The sequence below is a fragment of the Lycorma delicatula genome, chromosome 3 (assembly GCF_047948215.1).
Source record: "Lycorma delicatula isolate Av1 chromosome 3, ASM4794821v1, whole genome shotgun sequence".
Classification (NCBI taxonomy): Eukaryota; Metazoa; Arthropoda; class Insecta; order Hemiptera; family Fulgoridae; genus Lycorma; species Lycorma delicatula.
In genome coordinates this window covers 210,843,155-210,871,116 of record NC_134457.1, presented here as the reverse complement: position 1 = coordinate 210,871,116, position 27,962 = coordinate 210,843,155, and the positions used below count along the sequence as shown (strand labels likewise).

The window sequence follows — 27,962 nt, the reverse complement described above, 5'->3', positions numbered from 1 at the left end:
ACAATACTTATTTATTAATTACTAATGTTATCTCTAATATAAGCCAATATGTAAAAAAAAACGTACATATGAATGTTAAATTACTTTGTTGATTTTACCGCGTCAGAATTCCAGAAAAGCTTTGTAATATTCTCGCCAGAATGCGTTTAAATCTTACGTCATATGTTAAACTAGAATGTAATTAACATATGGTATTAAAAATGTTTACGTTATCTCTTAAATAGTTAGGTTAAGTTTCTTTAATAAACAGCATGTAGCGATTACGTGTTCGTTCGTGATTAGTAAATTTTAAATGCGGCTGCAAAATGTTTAAGATTTGTCCAAATCGCTTTAAGGAAAGTAATAAACGTATAATGATTATGTTTAGTAGTGGTTGGTCCCGACCACTTTTTAGTAGTAACATTTCGGTTAATAAGATTCTGTGTTTTATGACATTCGCTTTAGGAATTACGTTTGCCATGATAATGAATTATATGTCAGACTATTTTAGGACTACACTGCCCTACAGTAATAAAGTGCAAAATAAAGTGTTTTCTCCTATTCCTTTTGACTTCCACGGTGAAGATGAGCTGAGTGATATTCTCGATGTAACTATTCGAAAATCAGACTTCGAAAAATCTTGTGAGTTAAGTTGTTTGTAATTTTTTTTGTAGAATTATGTTAGTTTAATCAGACCTATTACTTTTCAGAGGGAAGTAATGAATTAGAGTGCACATCATTGAATCCAGAATTTGTATGTTTCATAGTTTTAGATTTATTACTTTTAACTTTCTAAATTGCTAACTGTAGAAAATTTAAAAATTACTAATCTCTACTTATGAATAATTATTAATATTTATAAGATACCAATAGTTGTATGGTGGTAAAGTGTTATTTTATGAGATAGTAACTTTCATTCTTGAAATCTATGTTTGCTTCTGCTGAGATGTATTTCACTTCAGCTTAGCTTATTGTTATTTATTTTTGCAGTGTAGTTTCATAGATTTTTCATGTATTAAGACAATAAATGTTATTTAACAAAGTATGAGACATTTCATTTAAATATGTTGGAACTACAGTAATTCTAACCAATTACTTGATCAGCATTAAAAATTATTTCATACATGATCAGGAAAACATGAAGATCTAAATACCAGAAAGCAGCGTTAGTTAGCAGGTGACCTGTACAAGGTCCTAAGTCTATGCTACATAATCAGTACTTTAGTGTGTTAGCAAAGAGTTTTGTAAATTATGATGACCTGTTGAAATGTTAATCCATTCTGCTGAGAGAGGTAGGGTTATGGTTAGAGTTTTGTGAAGAGAGTAATAAACCATTAACCAACCTTAATTTTAGTCATCTAAGTCAGTCATTGAAGATGACTGATGGCATTCTTTCTAAGATGCAATCTTTTGTACACGTGACTAACAGAGTGGAACATGTGGTATAATCTGTAGTGACTGTATTTATGTTTAAACATAAATTCAGCTAACTGTCCCATGAGATAATTTTAAGTATTGCCATACCTTTGTAATTTATCCCTGACTTCTCTATATAAAATTTAAACTTCACTTATTTATTTTAACTTCTCTCTACAGCTTAGCATCTGAACAGGTCTTGATAACTCACAAATTTGATAGCTAATTGACTAGAATACTGAAATGTGTGCAGAATTTGACTTTGCGCTGGTCACCCGCTGTCCAAACCAGCCTTCTGTTATTTAGATCTTATATTTTTCTGATCCCGAGCATATGTAATATTGTATGTTAGAGAAAAAACAAAATTGAAGTTGAACAAATAATTACTGAGAATTACCAAAACTACTAATATTTTTACGTAATTAACTACACTTTATTTTGCATATGTATGAAGGCAAGTCAAAAAGTAAAGTGAAATTAAAAAAAATCAGTATATTTATTTGTACTTACATAAATCGTACATGAATTATTTTCCAAAATTATACCCTCCTACTTCTATGCACTTTGTCCATCTTTTAATGAGCTTTTGAATTCCTTCTTGGAAGAAAGTTTTTGGTCTAGTCTGCAGAAAAGTTTTCACCTCTTCTACGGCCTCTTCTTAAGATTTTTAATGATTCCCTCGCAACTCTTAATTTAATGGTCCAAAAGAATGAAATTCGCTTAGAGCTAGGTCCGGACTGTATGGAGGGTGTTCCAGTTGCTCACAACCGAGATCTTAAAGGCAAAGGACTTTTTATTTGGCCGTATGAGGTCGAGCGTTATCTTGAAGTAAAATCATGGCTTTAGAAAGTTTACCACGTCTTTTGAATTTGATTTTTACTTCCATTTACGAAGTAAAGGTAGTATTGTGATCGCGAAAAATTTCGGTTTTCAGATTTCAATGGAAATAAACCATTTTGACTAGTTTTCGGCGTGATGTCTGTACTTACGTATGTATCTCGCATGACGGAGGCGGAAGTCGTGCTGCGGGCCAACTGGTCGATCGCCCTGTTGACGCCTGGCTCACCAAGCAGGGTCTGTGCCTAACCCCTCAAAAGGCCAAGGCGATGATATTGGCTAGGAGAAGGCGTCTTGTACCGATCTGCTTATCGGTTAAGAGACATGTCATCGTCCCGGAGGCCGAAACGAAATACCTGAGTCTGGTTGGCAGTATCGCAGGCTCCAGATCCTCTAAACGTAGGATATACTCGTGTTCTCTCTATCCTATCGTATGGGGTGTCGGTATGGTGCAAAGCCTTAAATGAAGCGAGAAATAGGCGCTTGCTAGAGAGTGTGCAGGGGCGGATGGCGTTAAGGATTTGCGCTTCGTACAGGACCGTCTCCGCTGAAGCGGTCTTCCTTGTCGCTGGGACAACACCTATTGGGTTGCTAGCGCAGATGAGGTGTGAAATATACGCAGTAACAGACAGGCAGGTTAAATATGTTGTTCTACTGGAGAGGTGGCAGACACAATAGAACACCGCTACGACGGACAATTGTACTTTACGATTGATTCAGAAAGTGGGTCCTCAGATCACCAGGAGGTTTGGCGAGCTCAATTACGAACTTACCCAGATTTTTATGGGCCATGGCTGCTTCCGGCAGTACTTGTTTCGTTACGGAAAAGCGACGACAGCTTGTGCCCATACTGCGGGGAGATGGATGTTGCAGAGTATATGGTGTTCCACTGCCATAGATGAGAGGACATGACCCACCGGGTTGGTCTAGTGGTGAACGCGTCTTCGCAAATCAGCTGATTTCGAAGTCGATAGTTCCAACGTTCAAATCCTAGTAAAGGCAGTTAATTTTATACGGATTTGAGTACTAGCTCTTGGATACCGGTGTTCTTTGGTGGTCGGATTTAAATTAACCGCACATCTTGGAAATGATCGATCTGAGGCTGTACAAGACTACACTTCAGTTACACTCATACATAACTTCCTCATTCATCCTCTGAAGTAATACCCGACGGTGATTCCCGAAGGCTAAACAGGAAAAAAAGGTGGGAGAATATGCGCAGGTACGACGCTCAGTTCTGTCTGTTGATGGCTGAATATCATTTCGAGTATGTTAGGGGATGAGCGGACATGGAACGTCATCTCCCGCCTTTTGGGCAAAATTATCCGTTGCAAGGCAATGGGGTTGTAGGTTGGTGGACAGCTCGCACGCGGAACCGGCGGCAGTTCATACATGCAGGTTGTGATTAGGTGTGCGAGATACCTTAAGGTTTTTGCGCTTACCCCCAGCCCTTCTACAGGCCCATTACTGTGCTTGTGATGACAGCAGCATGTCCTCAGTTAATGCCTTCATGGTGGGTACAGCGGCATGTTGGTTTTTAGGGGGAGGTTTTTTTAGTGAGTCCCCGCTTAGAGTTTTTGGCGGGAAACCTCGATTCATTTTTGAAGAGACTCCCAAATACCTGAACACTATGTGAGATGTATAGGGTTTACTGCACCATCATATATATTCATTTTTTTCGTTATCAATGTGTACGTGTTACAAATGTATCAATTGTTACACAAAACCTTAATAATGTATCTCAATAGGTAAATGACAGAGCTTGTTTTTCAGCAAATTAGGTTCATACTTTCAGTGTAAGTAAAAAACTGTTGGGAAGGAAACCTAGAAATTTAACAGTAAGTTGCTTCAATAGTAATAAAATCCTTACTAAGAAAATTGCATTCTGGATCCATAGATGCAAGTTTATAGGAGAAAAATTTATATAGACTTATTATTATAACACTACAGTTATAATCTCAAAAAAAAAAAGTTGAAAAATTATGTATTTTAAGCAGAATCCTAACGTTTATTACAATCTATCATGTAATTTTTTTTTACATGCACCTGTAATCTGTAAACCTGTAAACTATAAAAAAATCATATAATCTCAGTTCTAATGGAAATAGACTATTGAAACTGCTAAATTTATTTATTATTTCTTATAAGTCAGTTTTGTCACCTTTTCTTTTACATAGAATATTAACAACAGTTTTATCAAAGGCTCTGTTTTGTTAAAAGTAATTTTGTTTTAGTTAAAATGTAAAATTATTTGAAGCAGTAATATAAAAAATTAACTGATATTGTAACATAAATTAATGATTCAGAAATTTGATATGACACTACTATTTATTAAATGGTAAGCATCTATTTCTTACAAAAAAAATTCTGTTTTTATATTTTCTTCATCTTTACTCTCCTGGTTATATATTTACTGGTAAGTCTGTTTATTGTACTGTTTAGTCTGTTGAACTATTTTATTATTTAGTCACATAAATTTAAAAAGAGGAATGCATGATTATTTGGTCAAATTTAGGATGTCAGCATTTTTGCAGATGTCGACGTATTTAAAAAATGTAATTAAAAAACACATTTAAAAAAAAAAATGTATATCTATCTTGACCTGGTTTTTACTTGATATCTCCAGACTTGGTGGATCAATTTGGATGAAATTTGACACAATGTCTGTTTATGAACATTGATGCCATTTAAGTTTTGCCAGAATCTGTTAAGGAGGCAGGGAATTATGAATCTTGTTTGGCCTGTACCTAAAAATTTTACTTAGTGTAAGTTTCACACAATTTAATGCCCTCTTAGGTAGCTAAATTACTTTGTGATGGTATTTGGTCTTACACAAAACCCTTATCTGCTAAGAGATAAAAGCCCTTTTTTATCTCTGGATCAAAGTAATATTCTAGTTCTTGTAAGATAATTCCACTATATTACGTGTCACTTTGGTTATGAATTTAGGCAATTTCATTCAGAGGTAGGGGATAATAAGCTTAAATAATGGTTGTTGAAATACATGACAGCCAGAAAGCTGTTTGAAGTATTACATGATGATCTGGCTGACTGGTGAAATATTACAAGTTTTATCATTTATTTTTCGATAGATTTCTCTACTTACTTAAGAACAAAATTACATGTGTGTTACCTTCAGTCATTTTGTAACCCTTTTTGATTTGTAATGTCTCTTCTTCATTAATATTGTTATCATAGTTGCTGTTTTTACTTAATGCTTTTTGAGTATATGACTAAAATAAAATTAATGGTAATAAATATTTAAGTATTTAAGAGAAAGTCAATATACCTATGTCTATATATATATATCTACGTAAGTACTTCAGTCAAAATTTTCAAACAATTTTCTTATCCCTGCTGTAATACTTTGTTATTGGCACAGATTAAAAATCAGGTCTTGAACAACTTATTTATTCATTAATTTATTTTTCATATTACTCAGCCTTAGCAACTGTACTGTTTATTTTTTTATTTTATTTTTTGTAATTCTTCACTCTGCAATGGTTTTTTGTTTTTTTTTATTCAGCATCAACAGTTGAAGCATTAAGTGCATTACATGTTGCTTTAGAGATGAAAAAAAGTGGCAAATTGGAAAAGGCTTTAAGATTATTTGAACATGCTGTGGCTCTCTCTCCAAAACATCCAGATATTTTAAACCATTATGGTGAATTTCTTGAAGAGACTCATAAAGATATAATTCAGGCAGATCAATTATATTTCAAGGTATTTTAATTTTTAATCAATTTTTATTTTTGTTAAGTAAATACTTTTGTACTATCCATAAGGTAAATATTGATAAATAAAACTTTTCAATTTGTAAAATGTAAATTTAGCCTAAAACAAACTTTTTCAGTAATTGGAATGTTTTTATGTATTAGTTTAATAGCTTAAAAAAGGAATGTATTAGTAACTATTTTCACTTTCATATAAGTGAAAGTTTTATTCTTGTACTGTCCCTATATTAGAAAATTATCATTGTTGGGAATTACATTTCTGCATTTTAGATTAGACAATTTTTTTTTAAGAGGTATGAAATTGTCATAAGAATATTTCTTTATTTCAAGAATAATCTTTAGAGAATATACCTCTTCCCAAATAACAAACACTACTTGTAATTTTTTCACTGATGGTGATATCAACTAAGAAGAATTGAAGGAAGTATGATTAGTTTATAGTTGCTTAATTTTCTCTTGAATAAAATGATACTTAATGTCAATGTGTTTTAACCATTCAGTATGCTCGCAAGATTTACTAATTCGTATAGCAGACAAGTTTTTCTCAAATAAAAGTACATCAAAATCAGTTGAATTTTCCATCACATCTAACTCAGTTAAAATATTTTAAAATCAACAGGCCTCACTGACATATTGACTGATGGCTACCTATTCTGCCTCAGCAGAAGACATTACACAAAAATTTCTTTGATCACTAAGATAAAGTGAGTTAAAAATTTTAAAACAATGGCCACTGGTGTCACCATGCCAGTCAGCATCTACAACACCTTTGATAATATCAGTAGTAGAATTTTCATATAAACTAATTTATCAAGAGTTTGTTTAATATAACTTAATATGCTTTTTAGACAAATTAATAAATCACAACTTTGGTATCAGCTTAGGATACTATTAATTGCATACAAATCTGGCTGCTGCCGAACATCCCGTACTTAATACAACCTATTAATTTTTGACACCTAGTTTCTAACTCAATATTTTCTAGTTTTTCTTTCAGCAAATGATTATAATCAAAATTATTATTCATTGGTGTAGAGACAGGTTTACAATCAAACATATTGAGACATTTTACTGTATTTTCTAGATAATTATTTTGATTTAAAGTCATCACGCCATCATTTAAACTTTGTTCAAAAGCATTGATTCTCAAACTTTTTCACTTACCACCCACACTGAGAATCAAACATTTTCTAGCGTCCTCCAAAATTTTTAAACTTACCATCAGTTAAAAATAATAATTGCAGTTGCTCTTAAAAACAGCAGTTATTTTTAAACAATATTGTTTAATAATAACATGTTTATTGTTTCTAAATGTGGCATAACCTATTTCTGAGTTGAAACTTTCATTTTAAATGAGAGCAATTAAAACGCATATTTAATCATATTTGGAAGTATTTTTTTAAAATTGCTTTCAAAACAATTACATTAGGTAATTTGTTGCAAAGTTAAAGTAGTTTGATTACATTCATTTTTTATCATAAAATATAGGTGTCCTTTTAAATTTTTGTACTAGTGTAATCGTCATTTAATTTTAGTTTGAAATATTAGGAAAACATAATTTTTGCCCTTATTATTATTTTTTTTTTTTAATTAGCCATCACCTTTCTGGACCGCCTGAACACCCCCAATTTTGTGTGGGCCTTCTATCGTCCCCCCGAAGATCTCCATCACCAGCGCCCAAAAGGAGGTGTTGTTGCCCACTTTGAGAATGAATGTTCTAAAGTAATACCTGACATTTGACCCAAATCTTTCATTTTAAATTTATTCATTATTTCATTTTTAAAAACATTAATCTCTTGCTTACTTGAGCCCATGATAATTATGTCATCAAAATATTAGATAATTTGAAATTATTTGACCTTACAAAAATTCATGTTGACCTTTCTTTATGTTGACATTACAGTCAAAAAACAAGAAATTATTCGGTTTAGATGAAACAAAAATAATATCTCTTTCAATGTTACTGTATTCATAACTGGAAAATAAACTCTCAGTCCTTTTTTACTTTCACCATAACCTACAAAGATTCCCTTTCTCTTTTCCAAAGATCAAGCTTCTTTCTCTTTTCTTTTGGTATATGCATCCACACTTCTGTACCAAATGGTTTTATTTTTTTTTAAATTGAAACTTTGCTTTTATTTCATAATTTATAAGGTGTTTTACCTTTCATTGTACTTGTCCCAGTTCTATTAATCAGATACACAACTGTACTTGCTGCTTCAACCCAAAACAACTTACTTAAATGTTTTGCTGCTATCATAGAACTACCTGCCTCAATGATCATATGCATTTCTCATTCAGCATGACCGTTCTGTTCGGGATTATAAGAAACAGTAGCTTGTTCTATTCCTTGCTGAGTCAGAAGTTTTCTGACATTGTGATTAATAAACTCCTTTCTGTTATCTGTTTTTTTAAATTTTAATTTTCTGACCCATTTAATTTTCACACAGTTTCACAAAAAGTTCAAGCTTACCATAAACTTCATTGTTGTGTTTTAAAAAATATACCTGTCTATAATGTGAATAGTTGTCTTTCAATAAAAACATGTAACGTGAGCCACCTATTCAGTCAACTTCCATATGACCACAGACACAGCATGAATTTTGTTTTGAACTTCAGTTGATTATGAATTACTTCCTTTGAATGGAGTCATGATGTTGTTTTCCCTGCACACAGGCTTTGCAAAATAACATTTCATTTTTATTGAGACACTAACAAAAACTAAAAATGCCTTATAAATACAATTCATTATTACTCTAAAGACATATAAACAGAATAAAAAAAATAGAAATAATAACAATAACAACAACAATAATAATAATAGCAATGATAATACATTTACAAAATATAAATAGAAATTTACAAAATAGTAAAATAAAAAGAACACAAGATTTGTTGAATGTCAGTTAAATTATAAAAACCAGAATACAGTCCAGTTTACTAATAGCATTAAAATGACTGTTAGAAACTTATTAACAATAAGATAACAGTAAAAGTGTCTAAAGTTCAAGTAATTCACTTTCTGCAAATATTATTTATTATCTTTACTGTTTACACTAGAACTACCCTACACTTTATGAATGAGTAGAATAATGTCATTTTCACTACTGTTTATCAATAACTCACTGAACAACTTCCTGTATTTACCCTTTGTCCATGCTGGATCGTACTCATGATGAACTCTTCACTCATTGTAACCACATGTTTACTGATATTGCTGTCCATCGCAACTGCGTCAAACTTGGGCTTGCGAAACTACTCTGTCATCGCTTGTTATTGCAACTATGCTGAAAACAGCCTTGCTGGTTCCTTGTCGACTCCTGCTGGTTCCTGGCAGTATTTATATTCCCTGGCCTGTGCAGAACCTGTTCCTGCCTCATCTGTTTAATTGTAGAAGAGTAATCATTTCTATCATCCATTACCTTACGTTTTCCTATAAATTCTTATTCTGGTACAGTAATCCTTCTGACTGAACAACAGCTTTTGGAGGTGCCATTGTCTGTATTACAAAGAACAGATTGTTAAACAGACCTGCTAGTCCAACAAAAGAATCTCTTTTTAGTTCCTTCTGGATTCTTCTTTTCATTATTATTTTCTTTGCCTTTCTTGTTAAATGAAAGAAAAATCCATTACCATGGTCCATTATAAGAGTCCTGTTACATTACCATTTTTATTCAAAAAATGTTTCTCATGATAAAAATTTTGATGTGCCCAACTTTCATTCCACCAGATTAAAGATTTTTTTTTTTTGAGTTCAGTATAACATTGTTAGCACTACTAAAATCATCTTTGTCAACAAAATTCTGGTTATCCAAGCAAAACATCATGTGAAAAAGTTTATGCAAACTTGATTTGTTTTCTTGTAAATTAATTGTGCTTCATAGGCGTCTGACTTCAAATAAAAACTAATATCCAGAGCCTTGCCCTGTGAGAAAAGATTCATCCTTAAATCAGGTATATATAGCACATCTTTCAGCTTCATATTCATAAACGTTTGACCGTCATATGAGTTAATAAAAACAGTATAAATACCAGTTACAGTAATTACTGAACCATCACCAACTCTTATTGTTTTTGTTCATTAAGCTATACATACTTTCCAAAAATCTTTAGATCATGACACATATGCTCAGATGCTCCGCTATCAAGATACCATTCTGTATTCAAATTCACCTCAGAAACTCCAATTAAGGCCAATCTTTTATTGAATCATTTACATTTTGTTTATTTGACTTTGACAATTTCTTTTGACGAAACCAACAATCTTTTATTTATGGCCCTTCATTTGACAAAAATGTCACACAATATTTTTATTTTTCATAGAACTTGAATGAATCTTACTTACACTGCTTCTTTTTATGCCCAACTTTTCCACAAGGAAAATATTTGAGACTAACTTCTTTATATGTTTACCATTAACACCACAGTATCTTCACTAGATTTCAAACAATCGGTCAATAATCTAGTTGTTAAATTAACTAGAGTTTGTTATTGAACGTAATTTTAATTACTCAAACAAGAACTCTCACATACTGCTTGTATATTTTTTTATTATGTTTTTTTTTTACACTGCTGTTACTATTGATGCTTACTAATTATCAATCAATACAAACCAACATTTTGATTGTATCACGCGTCACATATGTGCAAATATCTCTACCCTGTTGTGATGATCTTGGAACAATAATCTTTATGATAGAAAAAACTTACACTGACAAGATACTGATAATTGAGTAATTTTGTGTACCTGTAATTTCATGATAAATTGATTACCAATACTAAATAAGATTCCAAACTGAAGTATCATCTATTTATTTTTAAAATATAAATACTTGTAATTACAAAATGAACAAAATTTTATAGTAAAATTTTTTTTATATATTTTTTAATAAATTTTTTTTTTTAATTAATATTTTAATACTTAAAATATTTTTAGTCTCCTTTGAAATTGTTAAATGGTAGTTTATAATCTTTAAATGATAATAATTTTGTATGTAATAATTACTATTAACAATAATTAAGTAATCTTTAAATTAGTAAATAATTTCATTAATTGCAACAGCATTAAGTCTAACTGTATTTGGTTGCGAAGGTAACTAAAAATATTTTAAAGCAAGTTATTAAATACATTTTATTAAAAATATTTGGTTTGTTTCTGTCATAAAAGTATATAATTTTAATTAATACTTGTGATTTTTTTAAAAAAATGTTTCATCGTCATAAACTATTTATTTATTTTTTCTTCATTAAATATGAAATTAAGTACCTAAAATGTAACTGATTTAGATGTATATAAGTGGAGTTTAAATCTTTTTAAATTTGTGATATCATTTGGACATACTACTGTAGGCATTTCACTTAGCGTGTGGAGGGATAGAGTGCATACAGGCTGGTTCAATAGTTAATAGACCTTTCCCACCATTGGTGAGTGGTTGTGATGTTAATAATAATTATAATATTTTAAACTGAAAACCTATAGTTAATACTTTATCTTATTAATAATATTTATCTTATTTTATAATAGGCCTATTTAATTAATTTTAATTTTATAATAGGCCTATTTAACTTATTTTATAGGAAGAATGTTGTAGGATTATGCCTTATACTGGAAGTATTTAGTTCAATGCAATTCTGAAAGATGTTTGATTTAAGTTCTAATAAAATTTTTAAAAAAATAACGTAATGCTTTGAATAAAACTTACCAATTGGAATACAACAAATTTTGACCAATAAACAGTAATTGTTCGTATTGCTGTTAACACTGTATCATGTACAATCACAAAACTTTACATTTTATCAAATACGAAGACTGACACCCATCTAGATAACAATTAATTTTGATCAAATGCAAAAGAGAGAATTATCACCATTATTTTATCTGAGAAGCATAAAAAAAAATTGTTAACCAATCCAAATGCATTTTTTATTCAATATTTATATCTGTATATACAACCAACTGTATACATATATTTTATTATTTCAATTTAATATGTGAAAGATGTACTACTGTATGCATTTCACTTGGTGTATGGATAAATGGAGTCCGTACAGCCCAGTTCAATAGTTAGTAGATCTTTTACACCATTGGTGAGTGGTTGTAATGTTGATAATGGTTATATTTATGCTGTTATATTTATAATAATAATAATAATAATGATGTTATATTAATTATTATATTATTATAATGGTTTATATTTATATTTATAATGGTTTAAATTGAAAAACCAGCAGTTTATAATTTATCTTATTAATAATATTAATTTTATTATTATTTTATTATTAATTTTATTAATATCATTTTATAATATTAATATTATTATTTTTTTATTTATCTTATTTTATAGTAGGCCTATTTATCTAATTTTATATGAAAATGTTGTAGGATTGCACATTATTCTGTAAATATTTTGTCCAGTGCAATTCTAAAATATCTCTGGTTAACTTCTAACAAAAATTATTAAAAAATAACTAACCACCAGACAAATACCACACTCCTCTACTCCATTCACATCTTCAACATTATCTGAATTACTGTCTTAGACAGTACTGTCACCCGTATCACTTTTATTATTTTCATCTAAACATATTAGAAAGAATTCCACTGCATTTTCTGAAATACCTAGTTCGGTTTTTTATTTATCTTTACATCGTAAGCGATTATGAATTTTTGGTTTCCATTTTTCTCGCCCAATAGAACTAAATTTACCCCTACAAAGATTAAGAACATCTTCATGTATGAAAGTTACGTTGGGTTTCCAACCCAGTTTTTCACATCTCACCACATAAGTTAAGGGATTAATTCAGGCTGGTAGGGCAGCAGTCTTAAAACATCTTGTTGTTTTTATTTTACAATCTCGTCAATGGCATATTTCTTGCAGTGCTTATTTTTTTTTTCTTTGATAATATTATGCTGCTATGTTTGAGATATTGGAATTTTATTAAACTGAATCCAATTTACCATAATTTTCTTTTTAGCATTTGAATTAGGAGCTTTATTAACTTTTATATTGTGATAAGGTGTGTTGTCTATTACAATTACAGAGTTTTTAGGTAGTTTAAGCAGTAATTTGTTTTGAACTTTTTTAGAAAAGTTAATGTAGTTTAGATCATGGTGGTAATCCCATATTGTACTGTCAGACAATCCCATTAATGATAGTATAAATCCCATCAATCCTCATGCATTCAAAATTACTTTCCTATCTCCTTTACTAATAGGTTTCTTCAAACATTCTGCTGTATTAAACTTTCCAACCCAAATTTTTTTTTTGCAAATGATTGCTATGGATGGACATCTCATCTATAAAAACTATTGGTCAGTTTGCTTTTCAGAATTTAGACATTTTTTGTAAATACATTAATGTTTGGTACCGAATATCAAACCTTTCAACTGATATGTTGTAAAACAAACTGAACTGATAAGATTTACACAATGTATGATTTTAATATATGTAAATTTGAAGAAATGGGCAGTAGGGAACATTTCAACCATGACTAAGTTTTTATTATCAAGAAAATGTTAGTTTCTGTTACATTTTAACACCATATCTCTAATTTATTTACAGTAATGAAAAATAAGAATCAAAACAAACATGACATAATTAGTTACTTTACATAAGCAAGTGAACAAGTTGTTATAGTTATGCATTATAGTTGTGATGAGTCATAACTAATTGTTTGAAACGACTATAGATGATGGGCTGGGGGGGGTAAGGGAACAGGGGCTATGCTGAACGAGCCATGCACCAAGTGAAATGCCTACAGCTGTACTTCAGTTAATTTTTAAATTAAGAGTCTTAATTTATAATTTCATTATAAGTTCAGATTCAGTTTCTCTTTTAATAATTTTTCCACATAATATTCAGATAAGTAAAAACCTGATATTTGGAATGAACTTTTCAACTACCTTGTGTGTCTTAATTAAACAGAAAATGAATAGATGTTAATAATTAATAGAAAGCAAATAATTATAATTAGTTACAATTATTTTCTTGAATTACTTCAACAAAAGTAGTTAACCTTTTTATAGACAAAGTAAATGAATAAAATATTGTTTGAACAATATTTGAGGGCAGAATTGTAACTGCATTTTTGAGGGAATATATAATTATAAATGCCACCTTTTAATTCTTTAATCTATAGAACTATTAAATATCTTAGACACTACAATTTAAATTCTGAAATAAAAACTATAAAGAATATAACAGTATTAAATGGTTGCAACGAACAACTGATCAATAAATTATGCTTTAAAATTAAAAATAAAATATATATATAAAAGACAACATGAAATTATCACATAATGACTTGTATAAAAATTGAATTTAACCCATTTTATAAATATTTTGATAAAATATATAAAATCTATAATCTAAATACAACATACACCATCAACAATAAAATAATACATTTTATAAATAATAAAGATCATACTAAAATAGAAAACTCCAAAACTATAAATATCTTAGATAAACAAGGAGTCTGTAGACTGAAATGTGAAGACTGTCATATAGAATAAATAGGTATAACCAACCGTTCTTTCTCTATTAGACCCAAGAGCATATTAACAATATATAAAGAAAGGATAAATTAAATTATGCTAGACACATATTACAAAATAAACACAACTACAATCTCGATAATTTTATTAAAATATTAGATATTCCAAATGACTTTTATAAAACCAATATCCTTGAAAAATTCAATATATACTATTATAACAATAAATTAATCACTGAACAGACCAGATTTGAGGATGATATTTTATTTAAACAAATATTCATGATAACTGCGACCTTCATATTTATAATAACTGCGACCTTCTTACATAACAGACATGACTAACTTTATACTATGACAACCAGTTGTGATTTTAACATTTTATAAATTTACATTCTACATAATTTAATTTTAATGATCTGAAATTGAAGAATAACTTTGGCTGAGGATGGTGAATGACTGAAAATGCTAGAAAAGAGAACGCGGACAAATTGCTGGCAAGGTTGAATTTCATTCATTTATATATAAGTAATTTTATGGTTGTTTGCACTGAATTTCTAACGTACGAAGGAAATTTATTAATTTATTACAAACTAAAGAATTATTACCAAATTTATTTAGTAAATTCACTAGCAAGATTTTCAGTCTATTAAATTGAAATCACAATTTTTCAATGTTTCTATTTCAAGCCATAGGGGGTGGGTTGAAGACATACAGGAAACCCACCTAGTCTAGTAATTAACTCGTTACTGCAAATCACTGATTTTGAAGTCAAGAATTCTATGCTTCAAATCCTAGTAAAGGCAGTTGTTGTTACTTTTATAAGAATTTATTTGAATACTAGATCATGGATACTGGTATTCTTTGGTGGTTGAGTTTCAATTAACCACACTTCTCGGGCGTGGTTAACCTGATACTGTGCAAGATTACACTTCATTCACATTCAAACATACCATACTCATTTACTTTCTGAAATAATACTTTATGGTACTTCTGGAGGCTAATCAGAAAAATAGAGAGAGGAGGATAATTTTTTCATACATCTTTTTCTCATTGCAGTTTTAAAGAAATATTACAATCTGAAAACACTGATTATTTTGTTGAAGTATTTCTACATTTTTGAGTTACATCACTAAAATGAAATATTAGATCATTTTGATCATAAGGTGGATTATAATTCTCAGTAAGATCTGTTGTATTAAATTTTACAAAATAAGTGTTGCAGATTTAAATGTAGTTATTTGTAAAAAAAAGTCATTATTAACATTCATAATAGTAATAAAAATATTTCAACACAATATTCAAAACTGTGATCATGATTTTAACTGTAACTAATTAGAAGAAAACAAGTTATGATGATTATCAATAAAATTAGTTTATTTATAATTGTCAAAAATCTCTTTAAAAAAATTGATCTGTGATTTAGGTGGTTTAGATGTTTTCTGCACAAAATTAATCGTAGAAGTAACGTTTGTAATGTTTATACCTGCATTTTGTTTTAAATCATAAATTTCTTGATGTACTTGAGAAATACAAAAATTGTGGTATGTCTAAAGTTAAATAAACATTATAGTTAAAACAGGGTAAATACTAGCAATAAGAATCATGATCGTAGAACTTTCTTGCAAGACTTTTGTACTGTTGGTCATATTTTCTATTTAAACATTTGCAGTCTTCAAGATATAAAGTTTTATTGTATCGTTCATTTTTTAAATTATTAACTAAAGATTTAGCTGCCTTTCTGGACCATTCTCTACACATTTTACCATACTAATTTTTATTTGTTTAATCATTATTAGTCTCATAAAATTTTACAGTATTTTACATTTAGAAATTAGTAAAATACATCCTGTGGCCTCAGCCTGTGGGGCTGGTACATATATTATTTATTCTATGGTAAATGCATTGAGTTGGAATTGTGGTAGAACAAAACATTATTTCATAAGATAAAGCTACATGACCTCCCCTATCAGTACAATATTATTATTATTTTTATCAATAGATATACGAGTATATTGATGTAATTATTACTTTGATTATAATTGCTTAACTTTATAATATTTCCAGTAATATAATGTAATTTGTAATATAAAGTAAGTAGCAGTAATGTAAATATAAGTTTTGTTACTTTGACCTGGGAGATAAAGTTGAAGTATTAACATCTTAGTTGATACTCCTTTGATTTGGGCAATGATAACACAAAATCATTTTTTTCAAAAAAAAATTCAAAAAAATAATTATAATGGGGTTTCTGTTAATTATTCACATGCATTCATTTTCTGACTAATTTACACACATGAGGTATCAAAAGTGGTAGTTTTGATACCTCATGTATCATTAATTTTTTACTTTCCTGAATATTACGTGCAAAATGGTTGAAAGAGAAACTGAATCTGTAGCTGTAACTTTTAATCAAGTAATGAGAGAAATAAAGACAAAAAATTTAGTAAATAAAAACATACAAAAAAATTTTAATTTGATTATGACAAAAGGGAAACTCTAGAAGCGAGAGATGGAATAATTGATACCTTACCTTGGGGGTATTACAATTGAATCTGTATATTTATTATTAAGTTAGTTTAAGATTTTAATGGACTGTGGTTCATTAAAATTATTTCTTAAATTCTTTTTATTGTAAAGGGAACCGCTTCTTAAATTCTGTTAATTTTCTAAAGTACAGTTTAATCAAAATTATTTTTAGAGAAAGATAAGTGAGAAATATTTTAAAAGAATTCAAAGTTAGAAAATAAAAAATGTTCCAAATCATCATCACCCTTACTACTTTTGTGCATGTGTGTGTGTGTGTGTGTGCGCATGCAAGCACATGTGTTTTTGCATTCACGCGCGCCCAGTATCAAGTGATATACTTTTTTTTTTAAGTAATCCCCATTTCCCACTCATGGTATATCTGAAAATGTACCTTGAGAATTAAAGATTCTCCTTAAACAATAGCTTACATTTTTAACATAGTCTAAATATTAGTATTTTCTTATCTTTCTACAAATTCATCTTCATAAAAAGCTCCTGTAAATAACCCATAAAGAAAATGATAATGATTGTTTGTCAGAATGGCAAAACAAGATACTGTATTTTTTTTAATATTAAAAGCTATTGATGTATTTCCAGAAGATATCTTTGGAAATATTTATGGCATTTCTAAAAAAAAATTCAAAAAAACATGGGTTGAAATTATTGGTAGATGAAAAAATGCCACATCTTGCTGAGAACTGAAATTAGACCAGCTGATTTAGGAGTTGGTATGCTAACCATTACTCCAAACTGGTTGGCGAATTATTCTTGATATTTACAAAAAATCCAATTTTGCAATGAAATTCTAGTAATTAGAATTGAAATAATGTGCTGTAGAGGCTGCTGCATTAGTTGTTAGCATAAGATGTAAGAATATCATTAATATCAGTATTTTGAGATCATTTCAAATCTAACCTTATGGTTATTTATTTGTAGGCGCTGACCCAGTGTCCTGGTCACATTAGAGCATTAGCAAACAGAGAACGAGTTGCCCAGCTTGTAGAAGATTTAGATCGTGCTACATTGCGCCGTGTTGATGAAAAACGAAATACAGTAGCGAGTATTCCAGATTCAAATGCAGCGTTACGACGTGCTAAAAAAGAAGCATATTTTCAGGTTGTTAACATTATATTAAGCCGCAAGATTCAAACAATTTTATAACATAGTCTTATAAGCTTTAATTTTTGTAATAGTTTGTTTGAAATATTATTTTTAGTTATATCTAGTTTTTTTTTTCACTTGCAGTTCTAATAGTAATGTGGTAATTCTAGTGATGAACTTTATTTTTAAATATATGAACTAAATAATGAAATATTTTTTAACAATAATCATGATATTGTATTTTTTTCAAATGTATTTTTTATTAAATTTTTGATGAGAGTTCTTTGTTATCTTACTAGAACTAGTAGAGAAAATTAGTTTTGTGTAAAGTATACCTGTAATATTTGGGCATAAATATGTCAAAAGCAGCATAAGAAATTTTTTTATAAACTTTTGGGAAAGACATTCTGCTTTTCTGTAGTCTCTACTTTATTTTACAATATTATAAACTACAATAATTCTGTTTTTACATGTACAATAGAAAATATACTCACTAGAAAAATTGACAATAATTATTGTACATCTGTCTTCCAATTAATTACGTTATAGTTTTTTAAAACCCAGCTTTACTCAATCTTTTATAGTTAAAAGAGGGAATGAATCTTTATTTCGTTCTTTTAAATAATGCTTAACTGAAATTTAAATCATAGAAATAGTAACCTCATCAACTCATTTAGCATTCTATTAAATTTGGATGTACTGCATATACATAAATTGATTACAAAGAGGGACAAGAAAGGACAAGGAAAAGACTTCATGATAATCAGGCAGTTAAATAAACATTTATTCCTTCATTAAATCGGCTTCCAAGAAACAGATATAAATTTCACTCATGTTGGTCTCAGCTACATGAGTAGCAGTGGGTGGATTGGCAGCTATGTATTTTTAATAGTTTAGTAATCAGGATTTATTGCTGCAATGTAGAAATTAAACTCTTGGATAAGTATAGACTAATGATTAAGTTCACTTTTCATTAATCTTCACCTTATTAAATTAGTACTAAATATTATTAAATTAGTATGTAAATTTTTGTTTTATTTTTTATTTTCTGTTTTTAGACATGGAAAGTATCCGAAAATGACAAGAAGGTTTCTAGTTTAGCTACATTATATTAATTCAAGATTATAGATAATATTTTTAAGTTTGTGGCTGAATGGATTGTGAATTATATTTATTTATATATTTAAAAAAATTTATAGTAGTTCTTTGTTAATTATGTCTCTTTTTTTTAGCATATCTATCACACTGTTGGTATAGAAGGTAACACTATGACTCTGTCTCAGACACGTTCTATGTTAGAAACACGAATGGCAGTTGGTGGTAAAAGCATTTTGGAACATAATGAGATATTAGGATTAGATGCTGCTCTAAAATATATCAACGCTACTTTAATTAACAGGTATTCTTAATTATATAATTTATTGATTTTTATTTAATATAATGAATAAATATTACCTTATCCACTTGTTGAAAACGCGTTTAAACAGACTGTGTACAGCCTTTAATTTTTACTGAAAATATTTTAAGGATGTTGACAGAAAATTGTGATTTGTTTTATTAGTATGTAAAATTTAGTTATTAATGTACTGGCTGTCTAAAAAAAAGAATATCTGGGTTTAAATTGTTATAATATTTTCTTTTAATGAATTATACATGGTTGATTTAAGGCTGAGCAAAAAGGACAGTTACAATTGATGTGTGTATGGCCGTAGATTGATTCCTTATCTTAACTCTTGATAATGCCACTAGCAAAGATGGTGAACCAGAAAAGCTTCCTATATTTTGCAATTTTTTTAATGTGAATCTGTAGTTACAGTTCAACATGCACTCCATAGAAAGTTTAGTTATGGTCCTCCAAGTGACAATAACATTTGTTGATGGCAGAATTGGTTTGAAACGGCCAGATGTGGTAAAAGGAAGAGTATAGAATAACCAAGGGTGTATGAAGAAGATATTGAACTTGTCAAGGAGTGTTACTTGTGTAGCCCTGTTAGGAAGGCCAGCTGCAAACTAGCAGTATTATGTTAGTATGGAGTGTTTTAAGGAAACTCTTACATATACATCTTTACTGTTTACAGTTGTTACAGGTTTTAAAGCTTACCATCTGCGCTGTATGTATTGATTTCATAATCAAAATGTTTCAGAATGAACATGATAACTTTCTTGATCGTACTGTGTTTAATGATAGCCAACATTTAATTTTAGTGGAAAAGTTAACACACATAATGTCCATATCTGGGAGTCAGAAAATACCCATAAAAACTCTTTCTTAAACTCAATATTAAAGGAGCTTATCAAAATTAAATGTTTTCTGTGCAATATCCCGACAGTAAGTTCACAGACCATTCATTTTTCTGAAGCAAGCATAATAGGAGTTTGTTATTTGGTTATACTGTGTACTTGGCTCTTTCCTGAACTGCAAGATGGACCAGAGAATTTTATTTGGCAACAGGATGGCATACATTCTCACGGCATAACTGTGGACAGGATGGGTTGAATGACATTTTTCCTGACTGTTGGCATGAACTTGGTAACAAAGTTGTTTGCAAAGCCCACCAAAGTTACCCGGTCATGTGATTTTTATAAAGAATCGTATGTATGTGCCTAGTAGCTATTGCTTCTGTTATTCCAGATATGCTTTTTTTTTCTTTTCTGTAGGAAGTGGGAAAATTTGCCTGAACCAACCACCCAGCAATCTGCACATAGTGGTTGTGTGGGGTTCACCACTTATGTGTTGGAACCCACTAAAAACCCACTCCCTCACACAGGGTGGTGCTAGAATTGATGTAAAGGCATAACATCAGCACCACCTGCGTCACAAGCACACTTCTCATTCACATCAATATTTACATAACACATTCAGACACTATTTACAATTAATAATATATACAGCTCAGAATTAGTAATAATTAATAATATATACAGTTCAGAATATATACACTGTGGCTATGCTGGTCTCAGACAACAGGAACGGGTCCTGCGGCAGCTATTTGTGACGACAAGCCGAGGCACTCCTGCCACCCGCCCCTGAAGGCTGGCACCCATCGCCATTCTCAACCGACCTTTCTCTCTTCTCTTCATGGTCCTCCTCTATTAGTTTCTACTGTTACAAGATAATAAACAGCTTTTAAACCCTGATATGCTTTTTGTATATCTTGTATTTTAAAACATCCTTCTGTAAGAATTTTTAAATTGAATAATAATGATTATATAATACTTCTTTTCAAATTAATAAGTTTGATTTATAATATTTCAGGTTAAGTAGTTAATTTTCTAGAAGAATCTGAGATGTTGTCAAGGTTTTTATTAACTTGAATACAATTTTGGATACAGTGTAAAATTATGTGACTTAGATTTTAATTTTTTTCCACTTAGAAAATAACTGTAAAGGATTACAAAAATTTGTATTCTATTAATAGTATGCAATTTTGTGTATCTGATTTCAAACCTTAAACTTAAGCTTGTATTGCTGTTAATTTTGATTGTATTTTATAACCAGTTATATTATATATTTTTAATAAACCATATCTAAAAAGTACTTTTCCATTTTTCCAAGTAATTTCCCTTTTTTTTGTTCAGTTTATAAAATAACCAAATGATAACACAAAATGTTTGTCCCTGGTTTGATTTCTTGTTTAGGATTGGCTTTTTCATTATATAACTGTATCATTATATTACATAATTATTCATTTCATTCATTATACATCAAGAATGTATGTAGGCATCAACAGGAAAATGCCTTCCTCCATTAATGATAAATTTTATTATTATTTTTATTTGCTTTTCTTTAAATCACAGTATTTTATTTTTCATGATTGCTCTCAAATCTTACATCCTTAATTTAACATACTTCCTGACATTGCTAATTGATGAAGTTTTATATAGTTACTAAGGTTGGATGACAATGCAATATTCCACCATTACTTTTGCAAACGTATGTTTGCAAACATCAAGTGTGTCAGCCTTAGCTGAGTTAGATCTCTCAATGGACTTAGAATCAAATTGGACTCCAAATTAACAGGAAGAAAACCTTGCAATAATGATTCATTATCAGAATTGGATCGAATGAGAAATCTTTTATAAAAACGTTTGTTGAAAACTGTGATAGTTAAGTAAATGAAATAAACTTCACTATGCAAAAACTTCACTATTTTGTTACTTTGTATAGTAAATATTTTATTGAAAATGTGTTTGATATTTTATAAATATATTAGAAATTTCAATATATGCTAATATATCTAATTTCATATATATCTTTTGAAATTCAAATTAATCTATTAATTAAACTCATGCAGTGTATGATACTTTGATTAAAGTATGACTAAAAATATAAGCAAGTTTTTTAAAAATTTTTTAGTATTATTTGTAATTAGTATCTTACTTATTTTCTTATCTAGATACAGACTTAGTTCTTCAATAATTTATTAAATCAGTAAAAGATTTTTGCCAAAAATTCTACCCTATATTTTGTTTTAGGGGTTAACTTAAAGTAGTTTCTGGAATAATATGTCCCTTGTTTGAAATAATAATAGTGGTAGAGAATATTGTGTCATAAGTTATATCCGTGTTCTTGAAATTGGATGTTGCTGGTGTTGTGAATGAAATTGTGCAATTAAAAGACAATAATTTTGACTATTTGAACAAAGGTTTTTTTTTCTAAGTTCAACTCTTTCTAATTCAACACTTGCCTATATGAAAAAGGTGTAACATTAATCTCCACCCTGAGAAGCACTCAACTAGAATAAAATAATAATAATAATGAAAAAAGTTTCCACTCCAATCCAATCCATTCTTATCAACCTATTACTCAGGTCAATAGGTGATCTTGAATGACAACAGTAAAGTAGAATTTTTGTAATTAGTGTTATATTCTTTTCTGTGTTTTGTTTTGTTTTTAGGCTTGGTGATATTTCAGTGAATGATATTTTGGAAATACATAAAAGAGTGATGGGTTTTGTGGATCCAGTTGAAAGTGGTGTTTTTAGACGTACTCAGGTATATGTTGGTGGCCATATTCCTCCAGGTCCATTAAATATACCTCCATTAATGGAACAATTTGCTTCTTGGCTTAATTCAGAAGCAGCACAAAGGATGCATCCTGTTCAGTATGCAGCCCTTGCCCATTATAAATTGGTACATATACATCCATTCACTGATGGTAATGGTCGAACTTCCAGATTGCTTATGAATATGATACTCATGCAAGCAGGATTTCCTCCTGTAATTATTTTAAAACAGGATAGACAAAGGTTTTTTATATTTATTTATTTTTTGTTATTTTATTATTATTATTAATTTTTAACTAATTGTTTATTTTAGTTGTAACTGATTTATGTTAGATTTTATGGACTAAGTGATGGATTGCCAGTCGGTGCTATTTTGTTTTTTATAATTTGTTGTGTTGTTGCTTCATAGCAAATCTGTTTTGTGTCTAAAATGGTATAGGCTGTTTTGTACTTGCCTTTCTGTGTTGTAAATCGATAATTTCAGGCCAGGTTGAGTCTAAGATATTATAGTGATACTGTCTCAACAATACTGCCTTCTGGCCACCATTTACTTCTTGGGTTATAATTAACAAAAAATACTGGGCTGGTGATCCTGCAGTGTAACAAGTTATAGATACATTTGCTTCATAAATGAGGGATGAAAATGGCTAAACTAATCTACGCTACACATGATGATAATTTCTGTTGGAACATCATGTGAACTGATAAAAAGTGAATTTTTTCTAAATTTTTATAATGTGTCTTTACTCTGCCTTTGTTTTATTAGTAATTATTTATAAATTTATGAAGTAAAGTTCATTTTCTTGCATTTGAGTTATAGTTTTCCGACTGATACAGATATCATTATGAGCTATTTTCCATGTTATTTCCTTGTTATGTTGTTTCCCATATTATTTTCTTAAAATAATATACCTCATTATTTGATTATTATCTGTATAAATATTTTCTGCTCTTCATATATTATGTTAAAATGTTTGCTGCAATGCCCACAACTCTGTATGTGTATGAGGTGAATCTGTCTGTTTCTGGCTTGATTTGTTGGCTGAGAGTATATAAAAAAAAAAGTGATAAAAAATAAAATACATACAGGATTTAATGAAACAAAAAGCTCATCATTACATTAAACTTCATATATGCAGTATTCAACTTTGAAATTTCATGCTAGTTACATTTAAAGGAAAAAGTGTCATCAAGACGACTGTATGTATATATAATATTTTTGCTTATATTAAGTTACTTATGTATTTTTTTTTAAATTTATTCTTTGAGACACGAAAGCATGTTTATAGCAAGCCTGGTTACCAAAACTTCGTGAATTTATAATTTTATCCACCATTTATTAACTGTGTCAGCAGATGTTTTAGTGGTCACAAAAAATAAATATATGTGTATGTTTCTAATGTGTGTATGTAATAATTATATGTGTATAATTTCTAGTAACCATTGTATGGTTACTAGAAATTATTTTAAAAAAACCAGTACGGGAAGCATTGTGATAATAACAATATATAATATGGAACATGTTTGTAATTTGTTGATATATGAATTAATTTGTTGTTTGCTCATCAATAAACTATGAACAACATAACTAACCAACGCATGATATTGTAAAGGTACTACAGAAATTATAGTATACAAATACTGTACTGGTTTGTAACTGGTGGAGGTTACAGAAGAAATGTGGATCAGACCATCTTAAAAAGTACTGGCAGAACTGGATGGTTAAGGCAGTGCGCTCTTCGAAGAACACTGGAAATTGATTGAAAATGTGGCCTCAAAATAAAAAAGAATAAATTCTATAGTCGTAATGTTGTTAGTGCTGAAGGTATTTTAAGGCAGAGTTTCCATTACCTTAAAAGAATTTTAGCCCTCATGAGTTGCAATGGAAGTATAAATATTCATAATTATATTTTTGTCTCTTTTGTCAGTTTTTTCAGTGGAATGTAAGGTGAGAGATTTTAAATTGTTTAAATATTAATTACTACAACAAACAGGTGAGATAACTAATGGGGTCACAAAAGAGTAGTTACGTTACAAGAGGTCTGTTTAGAAAATAACTGAAAATTTTTAATTACGTGCCAGTGGAGATAGTTAGAGAGAACGGAGATGTGCGGTTGGCAGCATTTGTTTCCATATAACTTTCTCTGTAACTGCATGTTCTTGGATTGTTGATATCTCATTTAGTTTTCATGTTGTTGTTATTTGAATGCAACGTGTAGTAGCAATTGTAATGTGCGGTTTTTTGATGATTGAACTTTTGTTTCAATGTTGTAACCATAAATTCAGCTTTTGTCTCCCATTATGATACTTCACGTAAATGTTTCATCATCATTGACTTGTTCAAAAAGATGCTTACAAACATACACTTGATGTTCTTTCTGCTGTTTGGTTATCAAACAATGAACAAACTTTGCTACAACTCTATGCATGTTCAATTTTTCAGTCTAAAAGTCACGGCAAAATCCAATTGAGATGCTAACCTATTCTGCAAGTTCTTTGACAGTCAATCGGTGATTTGCATGGACCAGATCGTTGATTTTCTGAACGTGGGTGTCATCAGTTGAAGTCAAAAGCCTTCCTGGTCGAGGGTCATCTTCAATTGACTGAGGACCAGATTTAAATCATAAAACCATTTGTAACATTGCTTACGACCCAGAGCATCATCTCTGTAAGCTTGTTTCAAAAGTAGAAATGTTTCTGTGAAAGTTTTTCCCAGTTTCACGCAAAATTTTACATTGTATTGTTGCTTCTGAAAATTAAACAATACAAAAATCTATACTAACACTTAAACATGTTGCATTCAAATAGTAATAACACAAAAACTAAACGAGATATCAGCAATCCAAGAACATGTGGTTGCAGAGGAGATTATGTGGAATACAATGTGGCAAACTGCACTTCACTATCGTTGTTGGCAGGTAATTAAAAATGTTTGGTTATTTTCTGAACAGACCTCATATTTAAAGGAATTTCATTAAGCTAGTTAATTCTTCTGATCGTATTGCAGAAAATTCATAAAAAAATGATTGTGTTAGATAAATCCAAGATGAAAGCTTGTGGATGAAGTTTGGAATGCAAATTTTATATGTATAAATAGTGAATTACATCCTAGTAAAGCAAGATATTTTTACATGGATTTGAATACTAGATCGTGGATACCGGTGTTCTTTGGTGGTTGGGTTTCAATCAACCACACATCTCAGGAATGGTCGAACTGAGAGTGTACAAGGCTACACTTCATTTACACTCATACATATATCATCCTCTGAAGAATTATCTAAAAACGGTAGTTACCGGAGGCTAAACAGGAAAAGAAAGAAAATAGTGAATTACAAAAGAGTCAAGATGATGTTATTTTCACTCTAAGGATTGAAAATAGCCTTTATGTTATTAACTAATTTAACAGTAACTAAGAGTTAAACATTATGAATGTAGTATATACCATTTACTTATTTCGCATGTGCTCTTAGATTTGTTTTTGTAATGTCCATAGGTATTACAGAGTTTTGGAAATAGCGAATGAAGGAGATGTTAGACCGTTCATGCGTTTTATTGCAGAATGTACTGAACAAACCCTAGATTTATTTTTATGGGCAACATCTGAATTTTCTACTGAAGTACCTGCACTTGCTTATGCACAGTCTGTAATTCAAGAGGATTGAAATTTGTTGACTGTTTAAAATATGTTTTTTGTATCCTTTTTGTTGAAAAAATTCTGTTTTACAATCTTTGACTTGTTTTTATTTTATTTTTTTAAGAATATGAATTTGTACCGTTATAAAGCATTTAATAATTTTGATATATATGATCACTTATTTATGGTTTAGTAATGTGTGTAATGTTTTAATTATTGTTTTGAAATACTTGTAATACTTATAAACTTTATTTGATAATTTTAAAATTATTTTATGCTTAAATACATCATTAGAAATTAACTTCTTTCACCATAGTTATATTTTTGTTTTAGTAAGACGGAAACAATTTTTGCAAGTAAGCCTTTGTTGATTATGAAATTATGTATTTGCTAGAATACATACCAACTAAAAATTTGACCATTGCTTACTTCTTAAATGGAATGACTGCTGGTTAATTTTATAAGAAACTTTAAGTGGCATAATCAGAATCAGGGTGATAACTAATTTTTTATAATTGATTAACATAACATATCTTATGTGGTTATTATTATGCATAAATTACTGACATAATATTTTCATTATTTTTGTAAATAAGTGATCTTTCTATTATGTTTTTGTTATTATTATTTGAGAAATTTTGAATTTTATTGATTTACAATTACAGTTTCATTTTTAATGGTATAAAGGTTTATATTCTGTAGTTTGTGAAAAAATGAAGTGTGTTTGTGATTCAAACTTAAAACCCTCTGAAAGATTGAGACACTACCATTTTGCAATGGAAGTTGGTGTAATTATATAACTTGTTGATATGGCATTTACAAGTATAAAATATAAAAAATACTAACAATAATTGAAGTTCCAGAAGATTGGGAGAATAATTCCATTGTGGATACTGGGTGTTCTTTGGTGGTTGGGTTTCAATTAACCACACATCTCAGGAATGGTCAACCTGAGACTGTATAAGACTATACTTCATTTACATTCATACATATCATCCTCATTCATCCTCTGAAGTAATACCGTATAGTGGTTCTGGAGGCTAATCAAAAAAAGAAAAAAGAAAGAATAATCCCATTAAAATTCTCTAAAATAATAAGTTTAAACTAAGTGCCAAATCTAGTGACTGATACATACGAGGCTTAATTTTGCCTCGGTAAAATTAAGACTTGATTTTGAGAATTCGGTATTATCAAGTTTTTTGAATATTACATGATGCATTTGTGATTGTC

General features: G+C 29.7%; 1 protein-coding gene across 1 annotated transcript; it reads left to right on the top strand.

The window, feature by feature from the left end:
- Positions 1–205: 205 nt before the first annotated feature.
- Fic (FIC domain protein adenylyltransferase) lies at positions 206–26,826 on the top strand. Its single transcript, XM_075361443.1, has 6 exons — positions 206–621; positions 5,759–5,955; positions 17,928–18,107; positions 19,325–19,491; positions 22,991–23,341; positions 26,592–26,826. Exons 1-6 carry the CDS (start codon positions 306–308, stop codon positions 26,758–26,760), a joined length of 1,380 nt encoding a protein of 459 aa, XP_075217558.1. The 5' UTR covers positions 206–305; the 3' UTR covers positions 26,761–26,826.
- Positions 26,827–27,962: the final 1,136 nt, after the last annotated feature.

Bases quoted from the DNA above. Each gene is read 5' to 3' on its own strand.
- Fic (XM_075361443.1), top strand. From the start codon at position 306: ATGTTTAAGATTTGTCCAAATCGCTTTAAGGAAAGTAATAAACGTATA. The intron at 5,956-17,927 runs GTATTTTAATTT...ATTTATTTGTAG, and splicing joins CAGATCAATTATATTTCAAG to GCGCTGACCCAGTGTCCTGG. The intron at 23,342-26,591 runs GTTTTTTATATT...TAATGTCCATAG, and splicing joins TTAAAACAGGATAGACAAAG to GTATTACAGAGTTTTGGAAA.